This window comes from Balaenoptera ricei, chromosome 5, assembly GCF_028023285.1.
Source record: "Balaenoptera ricei isolate mBalRic1 chromosome 5, mBalRic1.hap2, whole genome shotgun sequence".
Taxonomy (NCBI): Eukaryota; Metazoa; Chordata; class Mammalia; order Artiodactyla; family Balaenopteridae; genus Balaenoptera; species Balaenoptera ricei.
Window position 1 is genome coordinate 143107622 of NC_082643.1, and position 20059 is coordinate 143127680.

At 46.1% G+C, this 20059-nt stretch overlaps 2 protein-coding genes across 5 annotated transcripts in view; one reads left to right on the forward strand and one right to left on the reverse strand.

Annotated features, from left to right (window-relative positions):
• TMEM175 (transmembrane protein 175) overlaps window positions 1-13271 on the reverse strand; it is a 26879-nt gene extending 13608 nt beyond the window's left edge. For 2 of the 4 annotated variants that reach the window (XM_059923796.1, XM_059923797.1), the window contains exon 1: window positions 1987-2220. In XM_059923796.1, coding sequence (XP_059779779.1) covers window positions 1987-2053 — 67 coding nt within the window. In that variant the 5' untranslated portion in view covers window positions 2054-2220. Of the gene's footprint in view, window positions 1-1986; window positions 2221-12094; window positions 12194-12925 lie in introns of those variants that run through there. The other 2 variants (XM_059923799.1, XM_059923798.1) reach the window with 2 other exon arrangements.
• A 129-nt stretch (window positions 13272-13400) lies between these two features.
• GAK (cyclin G associated kinase) overlaps window positions 13401-20059 on the forward strand; it is a 59050-nt gene continuing 52391 nt past the window's right edge. Inside the window, exon 1 of the mRNA XM_059923803.1 lies at window positions 13401-13648. Within this exon, the coding sequence (XP_059779786.1) occupies window positions 13504-13648 (145 nt within the window). The 5' untranslated portion in view covers window positions 13401-13503. The remainder of the gene's footprint in view (window positions 13649-20059) is intronic.

Below are 20059 nucleotides of genomic sequence, written 5' to 3' on the forward strand. Positions count from 1 at the left end.
GCCCCCGAGAGGGAAGACTGGAAGCGGAAGGGTGCCCTGGTCTCCCCCTGCAGAGGACACTGCTGACCCCGGCAACGCGGCAGGAACCCGAGCGAGAGCGAGAGCGAGGAGGCGCTCCGCGGTGCAGCCGGGCGTCAGAACTAAGAGCACGCGAGCCGCCCGGGACAGGACGAAGACAGAGCCCCGCCCCCCGGGCGGAGAAAGGAGGCTCACGGGGATTTCCGGGCAGGAAGAACGAAGTGCGGACGCACGTGTAAGACACTCGGCAGCCTGGGAAACGCAAAGGAAACCGACGAGAGGACAGTCGGCTTCGCACAAGTCAGGGAGTTAAGAGGCGGCGAGGGCGCAGGCGATGCAGAAGCTGGCGGGGAGTGCAGGGCACCTCAGCCACCGGGAGACCACTGAGCAGCCGGGCAGGGCTGCGGTGCCCACCGCCAGGCGGCCAGCCCCAGGGCGCACACGAGGTGGGGACTGCGGGCCTCGTGGAGCGGTTCACCTCGACGATGAAAGCCACACACGTTCTGACTGACTGACAGGCGGCACATTATTAACCACTAAGGGAGCTGCTACCAAGGGCTGTGGACTGTTTGTGCCCCGAATATGCACGTGTCGCATGTCGAGCCCCACCCCGGGGGATGGGACAGAAGGTGGGGCCTCTGGAGGTGACTAGGGTTAGAGGAGGCCGGGAGGGTGGGTCCCAGGGTGGGATGGGTGCCCTGATAGGAGGGGACCAGCGTGCTCCCTCCCTCTGGTGTGTGTCTGCAGGCCAGGACGTGGCCTCACGGGAAACTGAACTGGCTGCCACCCTGATCTGGGGCTTCCAGCCTCCAGGACTGTGAGAAATAAAGTCCTGTTGTCTAAGGTCCCAGTCTGTGGCATTTTGTTGTGGCAGCCAGAGCAGACTGAGACAGTAAATGACAACAGATGAAACAACCCACATGCAAAAACTCAGAGGCACAACGCTGAGAGGGATGGATCAAGTGCAGAAAGACACACATCGTGTCACACCACTGATGTACACACATACACCAGTAAGAAAGAGCACAGTAACACCAACAGGACAGCACTGCAGTGACCCAGGCAGGGCGGGGTGGAGGATGGGTGAAGATGGGGCTCTAGCTCTCATCTGCATCTCTAATTTATCTCTCACTGGATTCACTTTGTAAAGTTTACACACAGGAAGGATCACTCCTTCTGGTGCCCAGCACTGAGATTTAGACAAATGCACAAGGTGTGTAACCATGGCCCCAGTCACAAAGCAGTTCTGTCCCCGAGCAGTCCCTTTGTGGGCAGGCCTTCCTCCACCCAAACCCTGGCCACCGCTTGTGTTTTCTGTTACTGTCACTTTGCCTTTTCCAGATTGTCCCATAAATGGACTTGTACCCCAAAGAACCTCTTGAGTCTGGCTTCTTTTACTTAGCACAATGCATCTGAGATGTACCCATGTCTGGGGAGTATCAGTAACATGTTTTTTACTGCTGTGTAGTTAATTGTACTGCATGAATGTACCTGTTTATCCATCCACCAGTTGGGAAACAGGTCATTCACGGTGTTAGCAGTTAAGAATAAAGCCACTATAAAGATTTACACACACGTATTTGTGTAAACCTGTTTTATTTCTCTTGGGCGAATACCTCAGAAGGGGTCTGCTGGGTCATTTAGTAAGTACGTGTCAACTTTACAAGAAACTGCCAAACCATTTACCGAAGTAGCTGCACCGCTCTGCATTCCCACCCGCAGTGTGTGAGGGCTGCATCTGCTCCCCACCCTCGCCAGCACTTGGTTTGGAGGGTCTTTTTAAAATTTAATGAATTTTTAATTATAGCTGTGCTGAGAGATGCGCTACCTCACTGTGGTTTAATTTGCACTTTCGTATTGACCAGCTGGGTATTCTCACGTGCCTACTTTTTAACTGTACATCTTTTGTGGCAAAGTGTCTGCTAGAATCTTTTGTTCACTCTTTTGAGGGGTTATTTGTATTCTTACTGAATTTTGAGAGTTTCTTCCACATCGTGGTTAGAAGTCCGTTGTTAGATATGTAATTCGCAGGCATTTTCTCGCAGTTATGTGGCTTGTCTGTCCTTCTCTTACCAGTCTTCAGGAGAATGTCAGTTTTAAACTCTGACGGGACTTCCCTGGCAGTCCAGTGGTTGAGACTTCACCTTCCAATGCGAGGGGTGCGGGTTCAGTCCCTGGTCGGGGAGCTGGGATCCCACGTGACTAAAGGCCAAGAAACCAAACGTAAAGCAGGGGCAGCATTGTGACAAATTCAGCGGAGACCTTGGAGATGGTCCACATCAAAAAAAATCTTTATATCTGGATGAATTCCAACTCGCCACCTTTTCATTTACGGATCATTCTCTTGGTGTCATATCTAACATTGCTTTGCTTAACCCAAGAGCACAAAGATTTTCTGTTTTCTTTTAGAAGTTTTAAAGTTTGAGGTTTTACTTTTGGTCTATGATCAATTTTGAGTTAATTTTTATATAACATACAAAGTATAGTCAAGTTTCCCTTTCTTGCAGATGGACGTCTGGTTATTCCAACACTTCTTGTTGAAAAGACTGTCCCTTCTCCACTGAATTGCCTTTGCACACACCTTGGTCAAAAACTAACAGACCACATTTGTGTGGGTCTATCTGGGGAGTGTCCATTCTGTCCCACTGATTATGCATTTATCCTTTGCCAGTTTCACACTGCCTTGATTACAGCTTCATAGTAAGTCTTGATATCTGCTAGAGTCCTCCAACTTTGTTTTTTTTCCAAAACTGTTTGGATTATTCTAGTTCCTTTGCCTCTCACTCACATAATCCTGCTTGTTGGGGCCCCCTTCATAGTCGCTACAGGCAGAAAGACGGGGTACAGCAGCCCTCACTGCCCAGGCCCACAACTGGGAACTGGCCTAGGGTCAAAGCCACGAGGAGGAAGAGTGAAAAAATGGAAAACTCACACGTGTGGTCACTGATTCAAGTTTTGACTGCCCTTTCCAACCTATTGCCTTTTGCATACTTTTTCTTTTAATATTTTGTCCAGAGTTTTTACCTGTAATCAGCGGGAGAGGTAGCCGGAAGGGGGCTTCCTCATCTTGGCCAGCACTAAACTTAATACTTTTTTCTTTTAATTTTTAAAAAAATATTTATTTATTTATTTATTTGGCTGCGTCAGGTCTTAGCTGCGGCATGAGGGATCTCTCATTGCAGCGTGCAGGCTCTCTAGTTGTGGCACGTGGGCTCAGTAGTTGTGGCACACAGGCTCTAGAGCGCTCCGGCTTCGTTGTCCCGTGGCATGTGGGATCTTAGTTCCCTGACCGGGGATCGAACCCGCGTCCCCTGCATTGGAAGGCAGATTCTTAACCGCTGGAGCACCAGGGGAGTCCCTAAACTTAATACTTTACAGAAGGGAGGGAGAGAGAGGAGCCGAGAAGAGCAGGCGGAGGGGGCGAAGGGAAAAGAAGACCATCCTGACAAAAATAAGACAAAAGGTAATGTGTTTCTTTAGGCATGGGTTAATCTGGGGAAACAGATGTCCATTATATTGCTTTCTACACTTTTTGTATGTTTAAGTTTCTTTCAATTAAATTTTATTCTTAAAAAGTCAGTAAATATCAAATATAGACATAAAAATCCTCAACAAAATGTTAACAAATGGATTCTGCAACATATAGAAAGAATTATATACCATGCTAAGTGGGATTTATTCCAGGAACGCAAGGTTGGTTTAAAATTAAAAAATCAATTACTGGAACACACCATATCAATAGAAAAAAGACAAAAACTATCATCTTAATAAATGCAGAAAAAGCATTTGACAAAATCTAACACCTCTTCGTGATAAAAACTATTCAACAAAATAGGAATGGAAGGAAATTTCCTCAACCTGATAAAGGGCTAATATCGCACTCAATGGTGAAAGACTGAAAACTACCCCCCTCAGATCAGTGACAAGACGAGGATGTCTGCTCTCAGCACATCTATTCAACACTGCTCGGGGTTCTACCCATGGCAACTATGCAAGACAATGAAACAGAAGGCATATAGCCTGGAAAGAAAGAAGTAAAACTATCTCTATTTGCAGATGATGTGATTCTGTATATAGAAAATCCTAAGGAATCCACACAAGAAAACTATTAGAACTAATAAATGAGTTAAGATCAATATACAGAACAACTGCATTGCTATTTACTAGCAATAACCAATCTGAGAATAAATTTAAGAAAACAATTACATTTATAATAGCATCAAAAATACTTAGGAACAAATTTAACAAAGGAGTACAGGGACTCCCCTGGTGGTCCAGTGAAAAAGAATCCGCCTTACAATGCAGGGGACGCGGGTTCGATCCCTGGTCAGGGAACTAAGATCCCACATGCCACGGGGCAACTAAGCTTGCGTGCCACAACTACTGAGCTCGCGCGCCTCAACTAGAGCCCGTGTGCCACAAACTACAGAGCCCACACGCTCTGGAACCCACGTGCCACAACTACAGAGCCCACGTGCCCTGGAGCCTGCACGCCACAACTAGAGAGGAGAAAACCCACATGCCACAACTAGAGAGAAGCCCGTGCACCACAACGAAGAGCCTGTGCACCACAAGGAAATATCCTGCGTGCCTCAACGAAGATCCCACATGCCGCAACTAAGACCTGATGCAGCCAAAAATAAATAAATAAATAAATAAATAAATAAATAAATAAATAATAAATAATCTTTAAAAAAAGGAGCACAAAACATTGTTGAAAGAGTGAAAAGACATCCTCTATTCATGGATTAGAAAATTTAATATTGTTAACATGACAATACTTCCCAAATTGATCTACATATTCAATGCAATCCCTATTAAAATTCCAGCTGCCTTCCATGTAGAAATTTACAAGCTGACTCTAAAATTCATACGGAAATTTAAGGAACCCCTGGCTATTTAAGGAGTAGCCAAAATAGTCTTGAAAAAGAACAAAGCTGAGGACTCACACTTCTCAATTTCAAAACTTAGTGCAAAGCTATGGTAATCAAGTCAGTGCAGTATTGGCGTAAAGACAGATATATAGATCAATGGAAGAGAATTGAGAGTTCAGAAGTAAACCACTATATTTACGGTTAACTGATTTGCAATAGGGTGTCAAAGCCATTCAATGGGGAAAGAATAGTCTTTTCAACAAATATTGCTGGGACAACTGGATATCCACATGCGAAAGAATGAATTTGGATATTACCTCATGCCACATACAAAAATTAACTAAAAATGGATCAAAGACCTAAATGTAAGAGCTAAAACACTGGAGAAAATCTTCGTGGCCTCACATTTGGCAAAGAGTTCTTAAATATGACACCAAAAGCACAAGCAACAACAAAAAATAAATTGGAGTTCGTCAAAATTTTAACTTTTGTGCTTCAAAGGATGCTATTAAGAAAGTGAAAGACAATCCATAGAATAGGAGAAAATATTTGCAAATCATGTATCTAGTAAGACTCTAGCATCCAAAATATATACAGAACTCTTACAACTCAACAGTAAAAAGACAACCGAATTCAAAAAATGGGCAAAGGATGTGAAAAGACATTTCTCCAAAGAAGATATTCTAGTAGCCAATAAGCACATGAAAAGATGTTCAACATTATTGGGTTGCGTCAGGGAAAAGCAAATCAAAACCACGAGACAGTCACCCTCCAGGAACGCCATAATACAAATAAATGATGGACAACAGCAACTCTTGGTGAGGATGTGGAGAAAACGGAACCTTTGTGCACTGCTGGGCGGGAATGTAAATGGCACGGCTGCTGTGGAAAACAGTATGGAGGTTCCTCAAAAAATTAAGCAGAGAATTAACATAGGATCCAGCAATTCCACTTCTGGGTATATACTCAAAGTAATGGAAAGCAGAAACTCGAAGAGATATTTGTACACCAATGATCACAGCAGCATTGTCTGCAATAGCCAAGAGGTGGAAGCAACCCCAGTGCTCATCTACAGATGAACATCTGAACAAAATGTGGCATCTGCATCTACAATGGAATATTAACCAACCTTAAAAAGGAAAGAAATTCTCACATGTTATGACATGGTTGAATCTTGAGGACACTATGCTAAGTGAAATAAGCCAGTCACAAAAGGATAAATACTGTACGATCCCACTTACATGAGGTCCCTAGAGGAGTCAAATTCATAAAGAAAGAAAGTAGAAGGGTGGTTGGCAGGAGCTGGGGGAGAGGTGGGAGTTACTGCTTAATAGGACCAGAGTTTCAGCTTTGCAAGATGAAGAGTTCTGTGGACGGATGATGGTGACGGCCGCACAGCAATGTGAATGTACTTAATGCCACTGAACTGTGCACTCAAAAAGGGCTAAGACGGTAAATTTTGTTATGTGCATTTTACACGGCTAAAAAAAAAAGCACCTGGCACATAAGTGTTCAAAAACATGTCAGCTACACCTAACCTTCATCACACACAAGTTTTTAAGGCTCATGGTGATGAAGGAAAGAACATAAGACTGAAGGCAGAGGAGAGTGGAGTTGAGAAATGATTTTTCTTAAGATGGAAGAGACTGAAGAATTTTTAAATTCCGACGGCAGGAAGAGGGAGAAGTTGAAAATTCCTGTAACAGAGAGGAGGTAACTGAAGGCACGTGACCCTGCAGAGTATCACCCAGGGTGCTGGCTACGCCTCAGGGTGCGGTGGGGCAGAGGTGTCCTGGGCGGGCTCAGTCTGGGAAAGCTCAGAATGGGAAATGCCAGAGTGCTGTCTGGAGATATTTATGACAAAATGACAGTAAGAACAATATGCGACATCTGTCCAACATTTACTAAGTACTAAGCATTGTTCCAAGTACTTTATATGTCCTGTTTCTTCTAATTCTCAAATAATGATGTGAGGATTATTGAAAGACAAATAATGACTCTGTGTGTATGTGTGTGTGTCTAATAGTGAGAGCTCGGTGTGCATCAAAGTGCAAGGAGTTTGATAAGGCTGGAGCACAGGCTCAAATTGGGAGGTGTACCTGAAGTATAAGGCAGGACTAAATCACAAAGAGCCTTGTAAGCTCCTTCAGGAGTGTGGAAATTATTGGGAAGATTATGCAGGGATTGTGTACTTTTCTTTACATACATACATATATATAAATATATATTATGTATTATATTCCGTATACAAGTCCATTATCAGATATTTTCTCCCAGTATGGGCTGTCTTTTCATTCTCTCAACATGTTAAAAAAATATATATGTTTATATATTTGTGTATATATATACACACACATATATATTTAAATCAACAGACTTTTTTTTAGCAGTTTTAGGTCTGCAGAATAATCGAAGGGAAAGTACAGAGAACTCCCATATACCCGTTCATTCCCCCCCCTTCCCCCACCATTAACATCTTACATTAGTGTGGCACAGTCAATGAGCCAACACCGACACACTGACACACCATTGTGTTGTAGTTCTATGGGTGTTGACAAATGCATGACTTGCATTCACCACTATAGCACCACACAAAATGATTTCACAGCCCTAAAAATCCCCTGTGCTCCCCCTATTCATCCCTCCCTCCCCCCCGAAACCCCTAGCAACCATGGACCTTTCCACTGTCTCCAATCTTGCCTTTTCCAGAATGTCATGCAGTTGGAATCTAACAGTATGTGTCGTTTTCAGACTGGCTTCTCTCACTTGGTGATGTGCTTCTAAGGTCCTCTGTGTCTTTCTGCGGCTTGTAGCTCATTTCTATTTATTACTGAATAATACTCCATTTTATAGATGCACCACAGTTTATCCATTCACCTACTGAAGCACATCTGCAACAATGTATTTTGAAGTTCTTAAGTTTGATGAAGTCCTGTTTATCTATATTTTTAAATTTATTTATTTTATTTATTTATTTTTGGCTGTGTTGGGTCTTTGTTGCTGTATGCAGGCTTTCTCTAGTTGCGGCGAGTGGGGGCTACTCTTTGTTGCAGTGCGCAGGCTTCTCATTGCAGTGGCTTCTCTTGCTGTGGACCACGGGCGCACAGGCTTCAGTAGTTGCAGCATGCAGGCTCAGTAGCTGTGGCTCACAGCCTTAGTTGCTCCGCGGCACGTGGGATCTTCCTGGACCAGGGCTGGAACCCGTGTCCCCTGCATTGGCAGGCGGATTCTCAACCACTGTGCCACCAGGGAAGCCCGTTTATCTATTTTTTATGCATTGTACTTTGGTGCCATATTGGAAATTCTCAGATTGTTTTCTAGAAGTTTTATGGGTTTTTTTCATATATGATGCAATGTATGGATTAACATTCTTTTTTTAAACATATGGATATCCAATTCTTCCAGCATCGTTTGTTGAAAAGACTATCCTTTCTCCAATTACCTTTATTCCTTATTCAGAATCAACTGAACATATTTATACTCATGGGCCAATTTCTGGACTTTTTATTCTGTTCCATTGATCTACTTATATATCTTTATACCAACACCACACTATTTGGAGCACTATTTGGAGTACTATTTGGATTACTGAAATTAGATAGTGTAAGTCATAAAAATCTGTCCTTGTTCAAACTTGCTTTGGCTATTCTCGCTCTTTTGCAGTTCCAAATGAATTTTAAAATCAGTGTGTCCATTAAAATAAAAGTCTGCTGGGATTTTAATTGGAATGGCATTGAATCTATAGATTAATTTGAGGCCCTAACGATCCTGAATTTTCTAAATTAATGAATACTGTGTATCTTTCCACTTATTAAGGTCTTTAGTGTCTCTGAGCAAACCTTTTTAGTTTTCAGTTATAATTCTTGCACATCTATTTCAGATTTATCCGAAAGATTTGGTATCTTTTGATGCTCTTGTAAATAGTGTTTTTTTTCTAATTTCAACTTACAATATTTGTTGCTAGTTATTTAGAAACATGCAATAACTTTTAATTTATTTTGCATATTAACCTTGTATCCTGCAACCTTGCTAAAGTCACTAGTTCTAGTAGCTCTTTCTGTAGTTTCCATGGATTTTTTACCGAGAACAATGATTCTCAACTGAGGGCAATTTTGCCCCTCAAGGGACATTTGCAATGCCTGGAGACATTATTTTTCCTAAGATTTTTTTGATGTGCACCATTTTTAAAGTCTATTAAGTTTGTTCCAATATTGCTTCTGTTTTATGTTTTGGTTTTTTGGCTGCGAGTCATGTGGGATCTTAGCTCCCCGACCAGGGATCGAACCCTCACCCCCTGCATTAGAAGGCAACGTCTTAACCACTGAACCACCAGGGGAGTCCCTCCTGGAGACATTTTTGGTTGTGACAAGTGGTGTGTGTACTAGTATCCAGGGGGCAGAGGTAGGGGTGCTGCTAAACATCCTACAGTGCACTGGAAACACCACCCCTCCACTCCAATGAGGAATTATCTGGTCCACAATGTCAGTAGTGCCAAGGTTGGGAAACTCTGACATGGATGATCATGTGATCGTCAAATAAACAATCTTCCTTATTCCTTTTCAATATGGAAGCTTTTAATTTCTTTTTCTTGCCTCATTACATTGGCTAGAATTTCTAGTACAATGTTGAATAGAAATGGTGAGACCAGATACTTGTTCCCAATCTTGGAGGGAAAAAAAACATCCAGTCTTTCATCATTCCATAGGTCAGCTATAGGTTTTTCATAGATGCCCTTATTATGTTGAGGACGTTTTCATTTTATTCCTAGTTTGCTGACAGTTTTTTGTTTTTGTTTTTTTAATCAGGGAATGGATGCTGGATTTTGTCAAATGCTTTTTCTTTTTTTTAGTTTTTTTTTCCGGCTGTGCCACGCGGCATGTGGGATCTTAGTTACCCCATCAGGGATCAAACCTGTGCTCCCTGGAGTGGTAGTGTGGAGTCAACCACTGGACCACCAGGGACGTCCCCATCAAATGCTTTTTCTATGTCTATTGAGATGACCCATTTGGTTTTCTTTTTCACTGTAATACTGTAAATTACATTGATCCATTTTTTAATACTAAGCCAACTTGCATTCCTAAGACGAACCTCACTTGGTTATGTTGTATTATCCTTTTTATATAGTATTGGATTCAGTTTGCTAAAAAATGTTTTAAAAGAATTTTTATATCTTTGTCATGAGGAACATTAGTCTGCAGTTTTCTTTTCTTGTAATGCCTATGTCAACGTTCGGCATTAGAATAATGCTATCCTTATAGAATGAGCTGGCATTCATATTTCCTTCTTTCAATTTTAAGAATCTATATAGAATTGGTATTATTTCTTCTTTAGTTTGGTAGAATTCCCAGTAAAGCCATCTAGGTATGGAATTTTCTTTTAGGAAAAGTTTTTAACTACAAATTCAATGCTTTAATAGTTATAGAGCTATCTAGGTTATCTACTTCTTCTGGAGCGAGTTTTGGTATTGTCTTCCAAGGAATTTGTTCCTTTAGTACAAGTCGTTGAATTTATTGGCATAAAGTTGTTCATGTTTTCCGATTACCCTTTTAGCAATGATGTCATCACCTTCATTCATGATATTGTTAACCTTTTTTTTCCTTGTTCAACCTGGCCAGAAATTTCTCTATTTTATTTATCTTCTCAAAGACTCAGCTTTTGGTTTCATTGATTTTCTCTATTGTTTTTGTCTTCTATTTCATTGATTTCTGCTGATATTTATTATTTCCCTTTTTGTACTTAGAGTTTCATTTGCTCTTATTTTTCTAGTTTATTAAGATGAATGACTTGAGACCTATCTTCTAGTAGTGTTTTAGCCACAAATTGTGAAATGCTGCATTTTCATTTAGTTCAAAATTTTAATTTCCCTTTTGATTTCTCCTTTGACCTATGGGTAATTTAAAAGTGAGTCAGTCAGTTTTCAAATTATTTGGATGATTTTCCAGATATATGCTATTGATATCTAGCTTAATTCCATTGTGGTCAGAAAACATATTTGCCCAGAATATGATTCATCTTGGTAAATGTTGTTTATATATTTGATAACGTGTATTCTACAAATGTCCATTAAATCAAGTTGCTGGTGTCACTCAACTCTACCATACGCTTGGTCATTTTCTGGGTATTTGTTCTATCATTATCTGAGAAAGAAGTATTGAAATCTCCAACTACAATTGTGGGTTTGTCTATCTCTCCTTGCACTACTGCTAGTTTTTGCTTCATGTATTTAAAAGCTTTATTACCAGGGGCAGAACTGTTTAGGACTGTTATGTCTTTTCATGAATTTACGCTTTCATCATTATAAAATAATCTTCTTAATTTCTGATTATAGTCTTTTGTTATGAAATTTACTACAAAGGGACAGGTTTGGCGATGAAGACTATAAATTCAGTTTTAGACATGTATATATGGCGATGAAGACTATAAATTCAGTTTTAGACATATATATATGACATGTATACATGAGCTATCTCATGTATATGAGAGATACCTAAGAACTAATATCTAAGAGTTCAGGAGGGAAGTGTGTTCTGGAGACACAGATCTGGATTAAGATGGTGTTATTATAACACCTAGTGCAGTGTCAGTATAAAAAGTGCTCCATCAGTACGAAATACAAAGTCTGAATAGACTCTTGTCTCCAAAGTAATTACACTATTAAAAATCTCCACCCAACTGTAGGTCATACCAGAATAAATCCATAGCCTCCAAACTCAAATGAGCCCTGGACTACATCATGCTTTCTAGTGAGTTATTCACTAGGTTTTCCACAAAAGCTATTTTAGATCTTTTCCACACTGCTCAAATCTTAGCTTTCTTACCTCCCTTCCCATTTTCGGGAGGTGTTTTCTTCTCCTTATTCACAGTGAAAACAGAAGAAAACAGAGAATTCCTTTGCTTGCAGTCCAATAAACACATAAAGTTACAACTACAACCCACCTACCTCCGTTCCTTTTACGATGAAAAGTGATTTTCTTACATCCAAAGTGAACACTTCCCTATGCTCTGGATGGCATTCCCTCCTACCTTCTAGGGGACCACTTTGCACCTGTCCCTTCTTTCCCAGCAGACACTGACTGCCCCCCCCCCCATCAGCTGGAGGCTGCTCAGCCATCTCCCATCCTGCAACCTCTCGACATCCATCGTAACTCTAGCTCCCACACTTTCTTCTCCATAGCCAAACTCACTGAGTTATCTCCACTTACCATCTCTCTCTCCATTTCTTTATTCTTCCACTCAGGGTAATGGAGAGTTTCCAATGAAACAATTTATTCTTGGCAAGGTCACCGAAGATCTCATTGTTGCTAAATCCAACATACATCTTTTACTACTTTTCCTACTTTTAAATGACATTTCACACTTTTAATTACCACCCCCCCCCCCAACATCTTTCTTTGGCCCGGTGACATAAAGCTCTCTTAGTTTTATTCCTGCTTCCCTGGCTGCTGCTCGCCTCTGAAGACTGTACCGTCTTTCTAACTACGGTGTCCCCTTGGTGCGCTCTTCAAGTCAACTGCCACCTACATGCTAGGGACAACCAAATACAGCCTGGGCTCTTTCCTGAGCCCCCAGTCCTTGTATTCCATTTACCAGACGAACACACCGGCTGAAAAAGCCACGTAACTTGTGTGGACTTCTAGCTGTACCACTAGCTGTATCAACAAGACCCTGGCCACCTGGCCAGGTAATGACACTGCTGAGCACATTTTGCACCCAAAGGCGGGGTGTGGGGTGCGGGATTAACTATACTGTGCGTTCTCCAAGATAATCGAGGATCATTAAGGCGAACACTTATAAAAGGATACGGCAAGCAGTAAAGCACTGCATGAACGCAGCTGCTTTATTATAAGGATAACGCACGTTAGCCCGTCTGGAAAGAGATTTTTAGTAGCTTGAAATTCTAGGCGGGTTAAGATGCTGCCTAGGGCTTTCAGCTCCAGTTCTCAGTTTGGGGATGAACGCTCTACACCAGGACCTACAGGAAGCAGCCGGGCACACAAGCGAGCCAAGGGGTCAGGCGAGTGGTGGTGTCTTACCTGAGGGGGCAGCTCTAGGTGATGGGGGACACGCGGTATTCTGGGTCCAATGCTGCCAGATCTGACTTTTCTACAGAAGCTACAAAACTCGGTTTCTAAAATTAAGCTCTTCAGTCTTTTAATAGCAACCAACTCGTTAAAAAGACGGACACTGCGGGACCCCGGGCGCTCCGCGCACACGACCCGCTCCTCCCGCCGTGCGGCCCAGCCCCGGGAGCCCCCGAGCACCAGCCTCCGCGGAAACGGCCACGTGGGGACGGTTGAGCGCCGCGCCGGGGGCCAGACCACCCGTGGGCAGCCCTCTGCTAGCGCGACACCCGAAATCCTTTCCGAGGCCGGCAGCACCGCGCACGCGCAGCAACCCCCCCCACCCCCCCCCGCACCCCGACCTGCGCATGCGTGGCCGCTGGCGCGGCGGAAGTGAGGCGCCGGCGCTCTTCCGGGCGGCGACGCGCTCCCGCCCCTGCGTCGCGGCGTCGGGCGGAAGTTGGTCCGGTTCGCGGCCGGCGGTTGCCGAGTGGACCCGGACGCGGCTGGACCCCGAGCCCTCTGTCCGGCGCCCGTCGCGGGACGGCACCATGTCGCTGCTGCAGTCTGCGCTCGACTTCCTGGCCGGCCCGGGCTCCCTGGGTGGTGCTGCCGGCCGCGACCAGACTGATTTCGTGGGGCAGACGGTGGAGATGGGCGAGCTGCGGCTGCGGGTGCGGCGGGTCCTGGCCGAAGGTGAAGCCGGGGCCGGTGGCATGGACCCGGCCGGGGGAGGGTCAGGGCCGGGGGAGGATGGCCGCGGCGGCGAGGGTCACGGCCGGCCGGGAGGCCACTGCTGAGGGTGAGGCCGGCCTAGGTTTGGGCACTTCCTTGTCGGAGGCTTGGGGTCAGGCCGGGGCAAGGTAGTCTTGGCGGCAGGTGTGGGCTGACCCGCGGCCGGAGCGGAGGCTGTGGCGGCGGGAAGGAATGGTGGGCAGGCGGGGCCTGGCGCGAGGGGCCACAGTAGGGGCGGAGCGAGGGGGCCCCGCACGGCTGAAGACTGGAGTCCGGAGGCGGGCGGTGCGGCGGCGTGGGTCTAAGTCGTGGCCCTTCCCTCGCATGGAGGGCGGTAGTGGGGCAGTGGACGTAGGGCTGGCCCTCCTCGGGTGACAGGAACTCCGGCGTGGGTGACCGCAGTCCTCCCCTCCTTGGGTGTTGGCACAGACAGCGCAGTGTCCGGTAGCCGGGCTTCCCTCTCTTACCACCTGAGCGTCCCGCTCCCCGATCTCTGTGTGAGATCCCACGGAAGTTACTGCAAGCTGAGCCAACAGGTGTGATCGGAACAGAACCTTGCAGGCTGGGCTGGTCCATCTTTAGTCGGCTGTGTTTCCCCGTGCTCTCTCTAGCTTCCTGGACGTCCTCTCCCTTCTTCACCCAGAATTTATCACCAGTGTTGGCGCAGTCCTAGTTCCTCATCTGGGTTTTTCTGTTTTGTCTGGCATGGCAGATTTCCCTAGCCTTGGTGCTTACCAGCTGAACACAGTTGGCTTTGGGGCTGGTGCTGAGGCAGAGCTGTGTCCCCTGCATTAGCACTCGTGCTGCTCTTTGTGCTCCGTTGGAGGTGGGAAACTGGCTGACTGTTCTGGTGCCCTCATTCCTAAAGGCCTGAGGTGATGTTCTGGCCTTAGCATCATAACACACTTTTCCTCCACTGTCAGCAACAAAGAGATTTGGGGTGTGATTTAGTGAGAAAACCTCAGGCTCTTCTTTCAGAGGTAGGGGCCAGTATCTCTAGTAATGAGAGTTCCCCCAGATCAATTCATTTATTCTGAAAATACCAGGCAAGTATTTTGATTCTTTTAAGAAATTTACAGTGGACGGTACATGGTTTCTGCCTCGTGGAAGTTCAAATAAGACACAGGCTTTGATGACCAAAGGACAACGCAGCGCAGGGGATCCTCTGGGTGGACAGACAGTGGGCCCAGCTGAGGTGGGAGGGTGAGGACGCACCCCTGCTGGGTGCAGTGGCAGGGCCAGGGGGAGGAGGGGTGGGATGGGAGGTGGGTCACGGAGAGAAGGCAGCTCTTGCCTGTGGCTTAACACCCAGGATGAAGAACAAGGAGAGGGGAGCAGCCGCTGTGGCTGTGCAGAGCACCTGTTACCTTTGCTTTCCGGGCACGTCAGGAGCTGAAAGTCACCACTGCGATTAGGAACTGTAGATTTCCTCCCCTTAAACTGAACTGGCGGCTCACAGCTTCTAAAGCTCGTGAAGCCTTTTTCTGAACTGGAATGGTAAGAAACCTGTATGAAGTCGTTCACATAAAATAGCAGCCTTAGAACATAGGCTGTGGGAAATCAGGCTGTCTTGCATAAATATGGGGAAGGTCCCAAACCCAAAACCCTTGGGTGCCTATGTTGACAATTCCGGAATTCTTCACGTTTTAGAAAGCTAGTGTGTATCCTGTGTGTCCTGGGATACTGCCGCGGGAGTTGGGAAAGTGTCGCATAATCAAGTGTGTTACTATATCTGTAATTAAGTAAGTAAGCATCCTCACTGTGGGATAATTAAGTCTTCAAATAGCCTCCCATCAGTTCATGTCAGGTGTTGCCCCAGATGAGTTTATAATAGATCAGGTTTTGCTATCAAATGATTTAGGGAAAAAACATTGGTTTTCATAGCTTTTTGGAATTTGCACTTGTCTGAAATGGGTTGTTGGGCAGAACTGTGGGTTGGGTGATCCAGATAGCTTTCTAATCTTTTCAAAATTTGTTCTAAATTTTCACTTTTTTAAAGCAAATTGCTGGGAGTCCCCACAACGTCAGAGATGCCCAGTCCAAGTGGACTTCAGGATGCGTTCTGCGTTTCTTCTTGTTTTGGGTTCTGCATGCTCATGCTTCCTTCTGCCAGAAAGGATGACGGGGATGGATCGCTACTGCTTAGGAGCATTTGGTCCCTCGGGCAGCCCAGCTCTGTAGGGCTGCTTTGCTCTGTGGACTCACTCTCGTGAGGTGCGCTCTTCTCTGCCAGGGAGGGTTCCGAGGGGACCTTTCCTCTTCGGACACTGCAGAGCACAGATAACCAGGATCTTTGCAGCAGGGGCTTAGGCTCGGTGGCCGGTTGTGGCCATCGGGACGAGGTGGCCCACGTCTTGTGCCTGAGTGATCGCCCTCTCAGCTGGCCCACCCGACCCTTCACTGGCACGTTGGCAGCTTTAAGGTCAGCCTTTAACCGTGGTGATAGCACCCAGCATAAAGCAGTAGTAATCACCAGAGCAGTACTTATGGGGTCCTGGCTACTTGCGGGGCACAGTCCCTGGTGCTTCATGTGGATTGTGGTCATGGCGGTGCTGAGGTCGGGGCCGTCGGGAGCTTGCCAGTGCCCCCGGGGGGTGATGGTGGAGTCGGGCGGGAGCTCCAGGGAGGCTATGGTCCCAGGAATGGCCTGGGTCGTCTTAGGTGTGTCCCGGAGGGATAGGTGTCCAGAGGAAATCAAGGTAAAAGAAGCTGCTGGAGCGGTGCCGCTGGGGGGCCAGGTGGGAGCCGAGCGTGGAGGCCGCCACTGGCTTTGCCCTGCCCGCTGGGCACCTGTGGTGCCAGGCCTGCGGTACTTCTCCAGTGCACGTCTGTCTGCTGGCGCATGAGCGCCTGGAGCGGGACACTGGGGAGGTGGCCCTGGGAACGGACACTTAGGGGGTGTCTTCCGGGGAGGTTCCTGGGGAGGGGACATCTCCCTGCGGGGGGGCGCTCTCCTTCCTCCCTCTGGCCTCCAGAGACACCGCCTGCCGTCTGCATGGGCAGGCGTCTCTCTGTAGGGTAGGTAGTGATCACGTGTGTGCAGTGGAGCTCCTGGAATTCTGCTCCGTAGGAGTGTCTGCTTCTTACCAACAATGCTGAGAGAAAACGTGTTAAGATCAGCCGACCTGCTTCCCATGCTGCTGCACCCCCTGGCCTGTGCTCGCTGTCCTGCCCGCCACGCCCCACCTCACCCCGCCCCTGTCTGCGACCCTGCGCCGTGGGAGGGGCCATCACCGGCCCCCTCGGAGGCCCTGCCGGACTCCAGCCTCCCCACATCGTCCTCACTGTAGTGGATAAAAGTGGTGTCTGGTTCTGTTGGTTTGCACTTCTCTAATGGGTGAGTCTGAGCTTGTTTCAGTGCCTGTTAGCCGTGCTGGCTCCCTTCAGGAATTGCATGGTCACATGCTGTGCCTGTTTTCTTTTATTAAAAATAATGTGAATTGCATCATTCACCTGGGGTGAAGCAGACTTTAGGTGCTTTGACAAGTGCACGCACCTGTGTAGCAGATGCCTGTGCAGAAGGTTGTCAGCCCAGAAAGCCTCTGGGCCCCAGTCACCCTCCCGGCCAGGCGCTCGCTGGCTCTGAGTCCCCTCTTCTGGGACAGCGTGTCTCTGGTGTCGCGCCCGGGTGCTCTCACCGGCGGCTTCATGGTTTTGAAGTGCGGTTCCCTTTTCTGCTGCAGTTTGCTGTGCCTCGCCTGCCACGGACCTTTGGGTGTTCCCATTTGGGGCTATTGTGAATAAAGCTACCAGCAACATTTTTTATGAGGTTTCTGTATGTTTTCCTTTCTCTTGGGTAAAATGCCCAGGAGTGGAGTGCGGGCTTTTAGGTTGGATGTAGGGTTAGCTTCAGATGAAACGGCCAAACCCTCTCCACCGTGGCTGCACCAGCTTCCGCCCCACCAGCTCAGGAGCGCCTATCGTTGTGGTTATACCCGTTCTCGAGAGGGTGCAGTGGTCGAATCTGCATTTTCCCCGTGATACTGTCCAACACCTTTTCACCCGCTTGTTAGCCAGTCGTGTATCTTTCCTATGTGTGAACTGTTTGTTAAAATCTTTTTTCCATTTTTTATTGGACAGGAGTTGTGGGAGTTTCTTATTATTCTGGATCTGAGTCCTGTTTTTATATAATACACACACACGTACACACACGCGCACACACACACACACGTGCGCGCACCCCCCCCATATGTGGGGAAGAGGAGGTCAGCCATTTCCCGATTCCAGAACATTCACGGTAATGACTGCGTAGGGCACTGTCTTAGCAGTGCCCAACATGGCATTCCTTCGTGCGTTTTATACGCTAGTGTTACTATTTTTACGTAAACTTTTAATTTTGAGGTCATCGTAGACTTGTGCAGTTGTAAGAAAAGATGCAGAGAGGTCTGCGTACACTGCCCGTTCCCCCTGTGGCAGCATCTGGAAAAACTGGAGTTGCCATCACAACCAGGATTGGATGTGTCTATCCCCACGAGGATCCCTCGTGCCTTTCACAGCCAGATGCCCCTCCTGGACCCCTGGAAAGCACTAATCTGTCCTCCTCTCTAATTTGTCCTTTGAAGAATGCGTATAAATGAAATCACACGTCGTGTAGCCTCTTGGAATTGGCTTTTTTCGCTCCGCATGGTTGTCTGGGGATCCATCCAGGTTGTTGTGTCTGTAACTAGTTCATTTTTATTTCTGCAGAGCACTCCGTGGTGCGGACGTACCATGGTTGGCTCAGCCATTCACCCGCTGAGGGACATCTGGGTTGTTCCAGGTTTTTTGGTTATTTGAAATAAAGCTGCTATAAACATTCGTGTACAGGTTTTTGTGTGGCTGTGTTTTCATTTTTCTGGAATAAATGCCCAGGTGCTGGGTCACATGGCAGTTGCATGTTTTGTTTTTTAGAAAACTACCAACCTGTTTTCTAGAGCGGCTGTGCTATTTTCACATTCCCATCAGCAGTTGGTGAGTGTCTTAGTGTGCTCGGGCTGCTGTACAAACTGCAGACAAGGTGGTGTAAATAACAAATTCATTTTCATGATTTTGGAGGCTTGGAGTCTGAGATCAACGTGCTGACAGGGTCTCTGGTGAGGTCTTTTCCCTCAGCTGTTCTGGTGTCTCTTCTTCTTCTAAGGACTCTAGTCCTGTTGGGTCAGGGCTTTAACTTTATTTATCTCCTTAAATGCCCTCTCTCCAGATACAGTCACATTGGGGGGGGTTAGAGCTTCAACACGTGACTTCTGGGGAGACAAAGCTGAGTCCATTACAAAGCGTGATGAGTTTCTCTGAGTCTTTGCCAGCATTTTGTGTTGTGTTTTCATTTGATCATGCAGCAGGTGTGTAGTGATAGCTCATTGGGGTTTTCATTTGTGTTTCCCTAAAGGCTAACACCGTGCTTATTTCCACCTGCCCATCCCCATAGGAGAAACGTCTCTTTGTGCCTTCTGCCTATTTTCGAATTGTCTTTTGTTGCTGAGTTTTGAGAGCTCGTTTTATATTGTAGATATGAGTCCACTGTCAGATGTGGTTTGCAAGTGTTTTCTCTCAGGCTGCAGCTTGTCTTCCAGCCTCTGAACAGGGTCTGTTGTGGATCCAAAGTTTTAACCTTCAGGGAGTCTATTCTATCACTTTTCCTTCCTGAATCCTGCTTTTGCTGTCAAGTCTGAGAACTCGTTGCCAAGCTCTGCATCTCCAGGATTTCTCCCCTATGCTGTCTCTTGGTTTTGCATTTGTATGCTCCGAGTTGACTGTCGTGTAAGGTGTAAAGTTTAGATTGAAGTTCTTTGTTTTGCCTGGAGCTGTCCAGTTGCTCCAGCACCATTTATTGAAAAAACAGTGCTTCCAACATGGAATTGCTTTTGCATCTTTGTCAGAAATCATTTGGGCATATTTGTGTGGCTCTATTTCTGGGGTTTTTCTCTTTTGTTCTGTTGCTCTGTCCCTCCACCAGTGCCACATGGTCTTGATTACTGTAGCTATACAACAAAATTTGAAATTGGGTTTTTTTTTTTTTAAATAAGAAAAATTTGAAAAATGCAGAAAAGTAGAAAGAATAAGAACAGAACAGACACCTTTGTCCCTGCTATCCAGAATTAATAAATGTTAGCTTTTTTAAAAAAAGAGTCGTATTTGGTTCCAGACTTTTTCTGAACAGTGGAGCATCACAGATGTTGTTAAAGGTTCTGTTGACCCCCTGCCCCCTGGTTGCGTTTCTCTGCTTCTCTTCAGAGGCAGCTACCACCATGAATTCAGCGCGTGTACTTCCTGCTCATCTGTTGTTTCCTCTGCATGTGCTGTGTTCACAGACAGTGCATAGCCCTGCTTTTGGGGGTGTTAAATATAATACAAGTGACTGTGTTGTTGTTGTTTTTAATTTATTTATTTTTG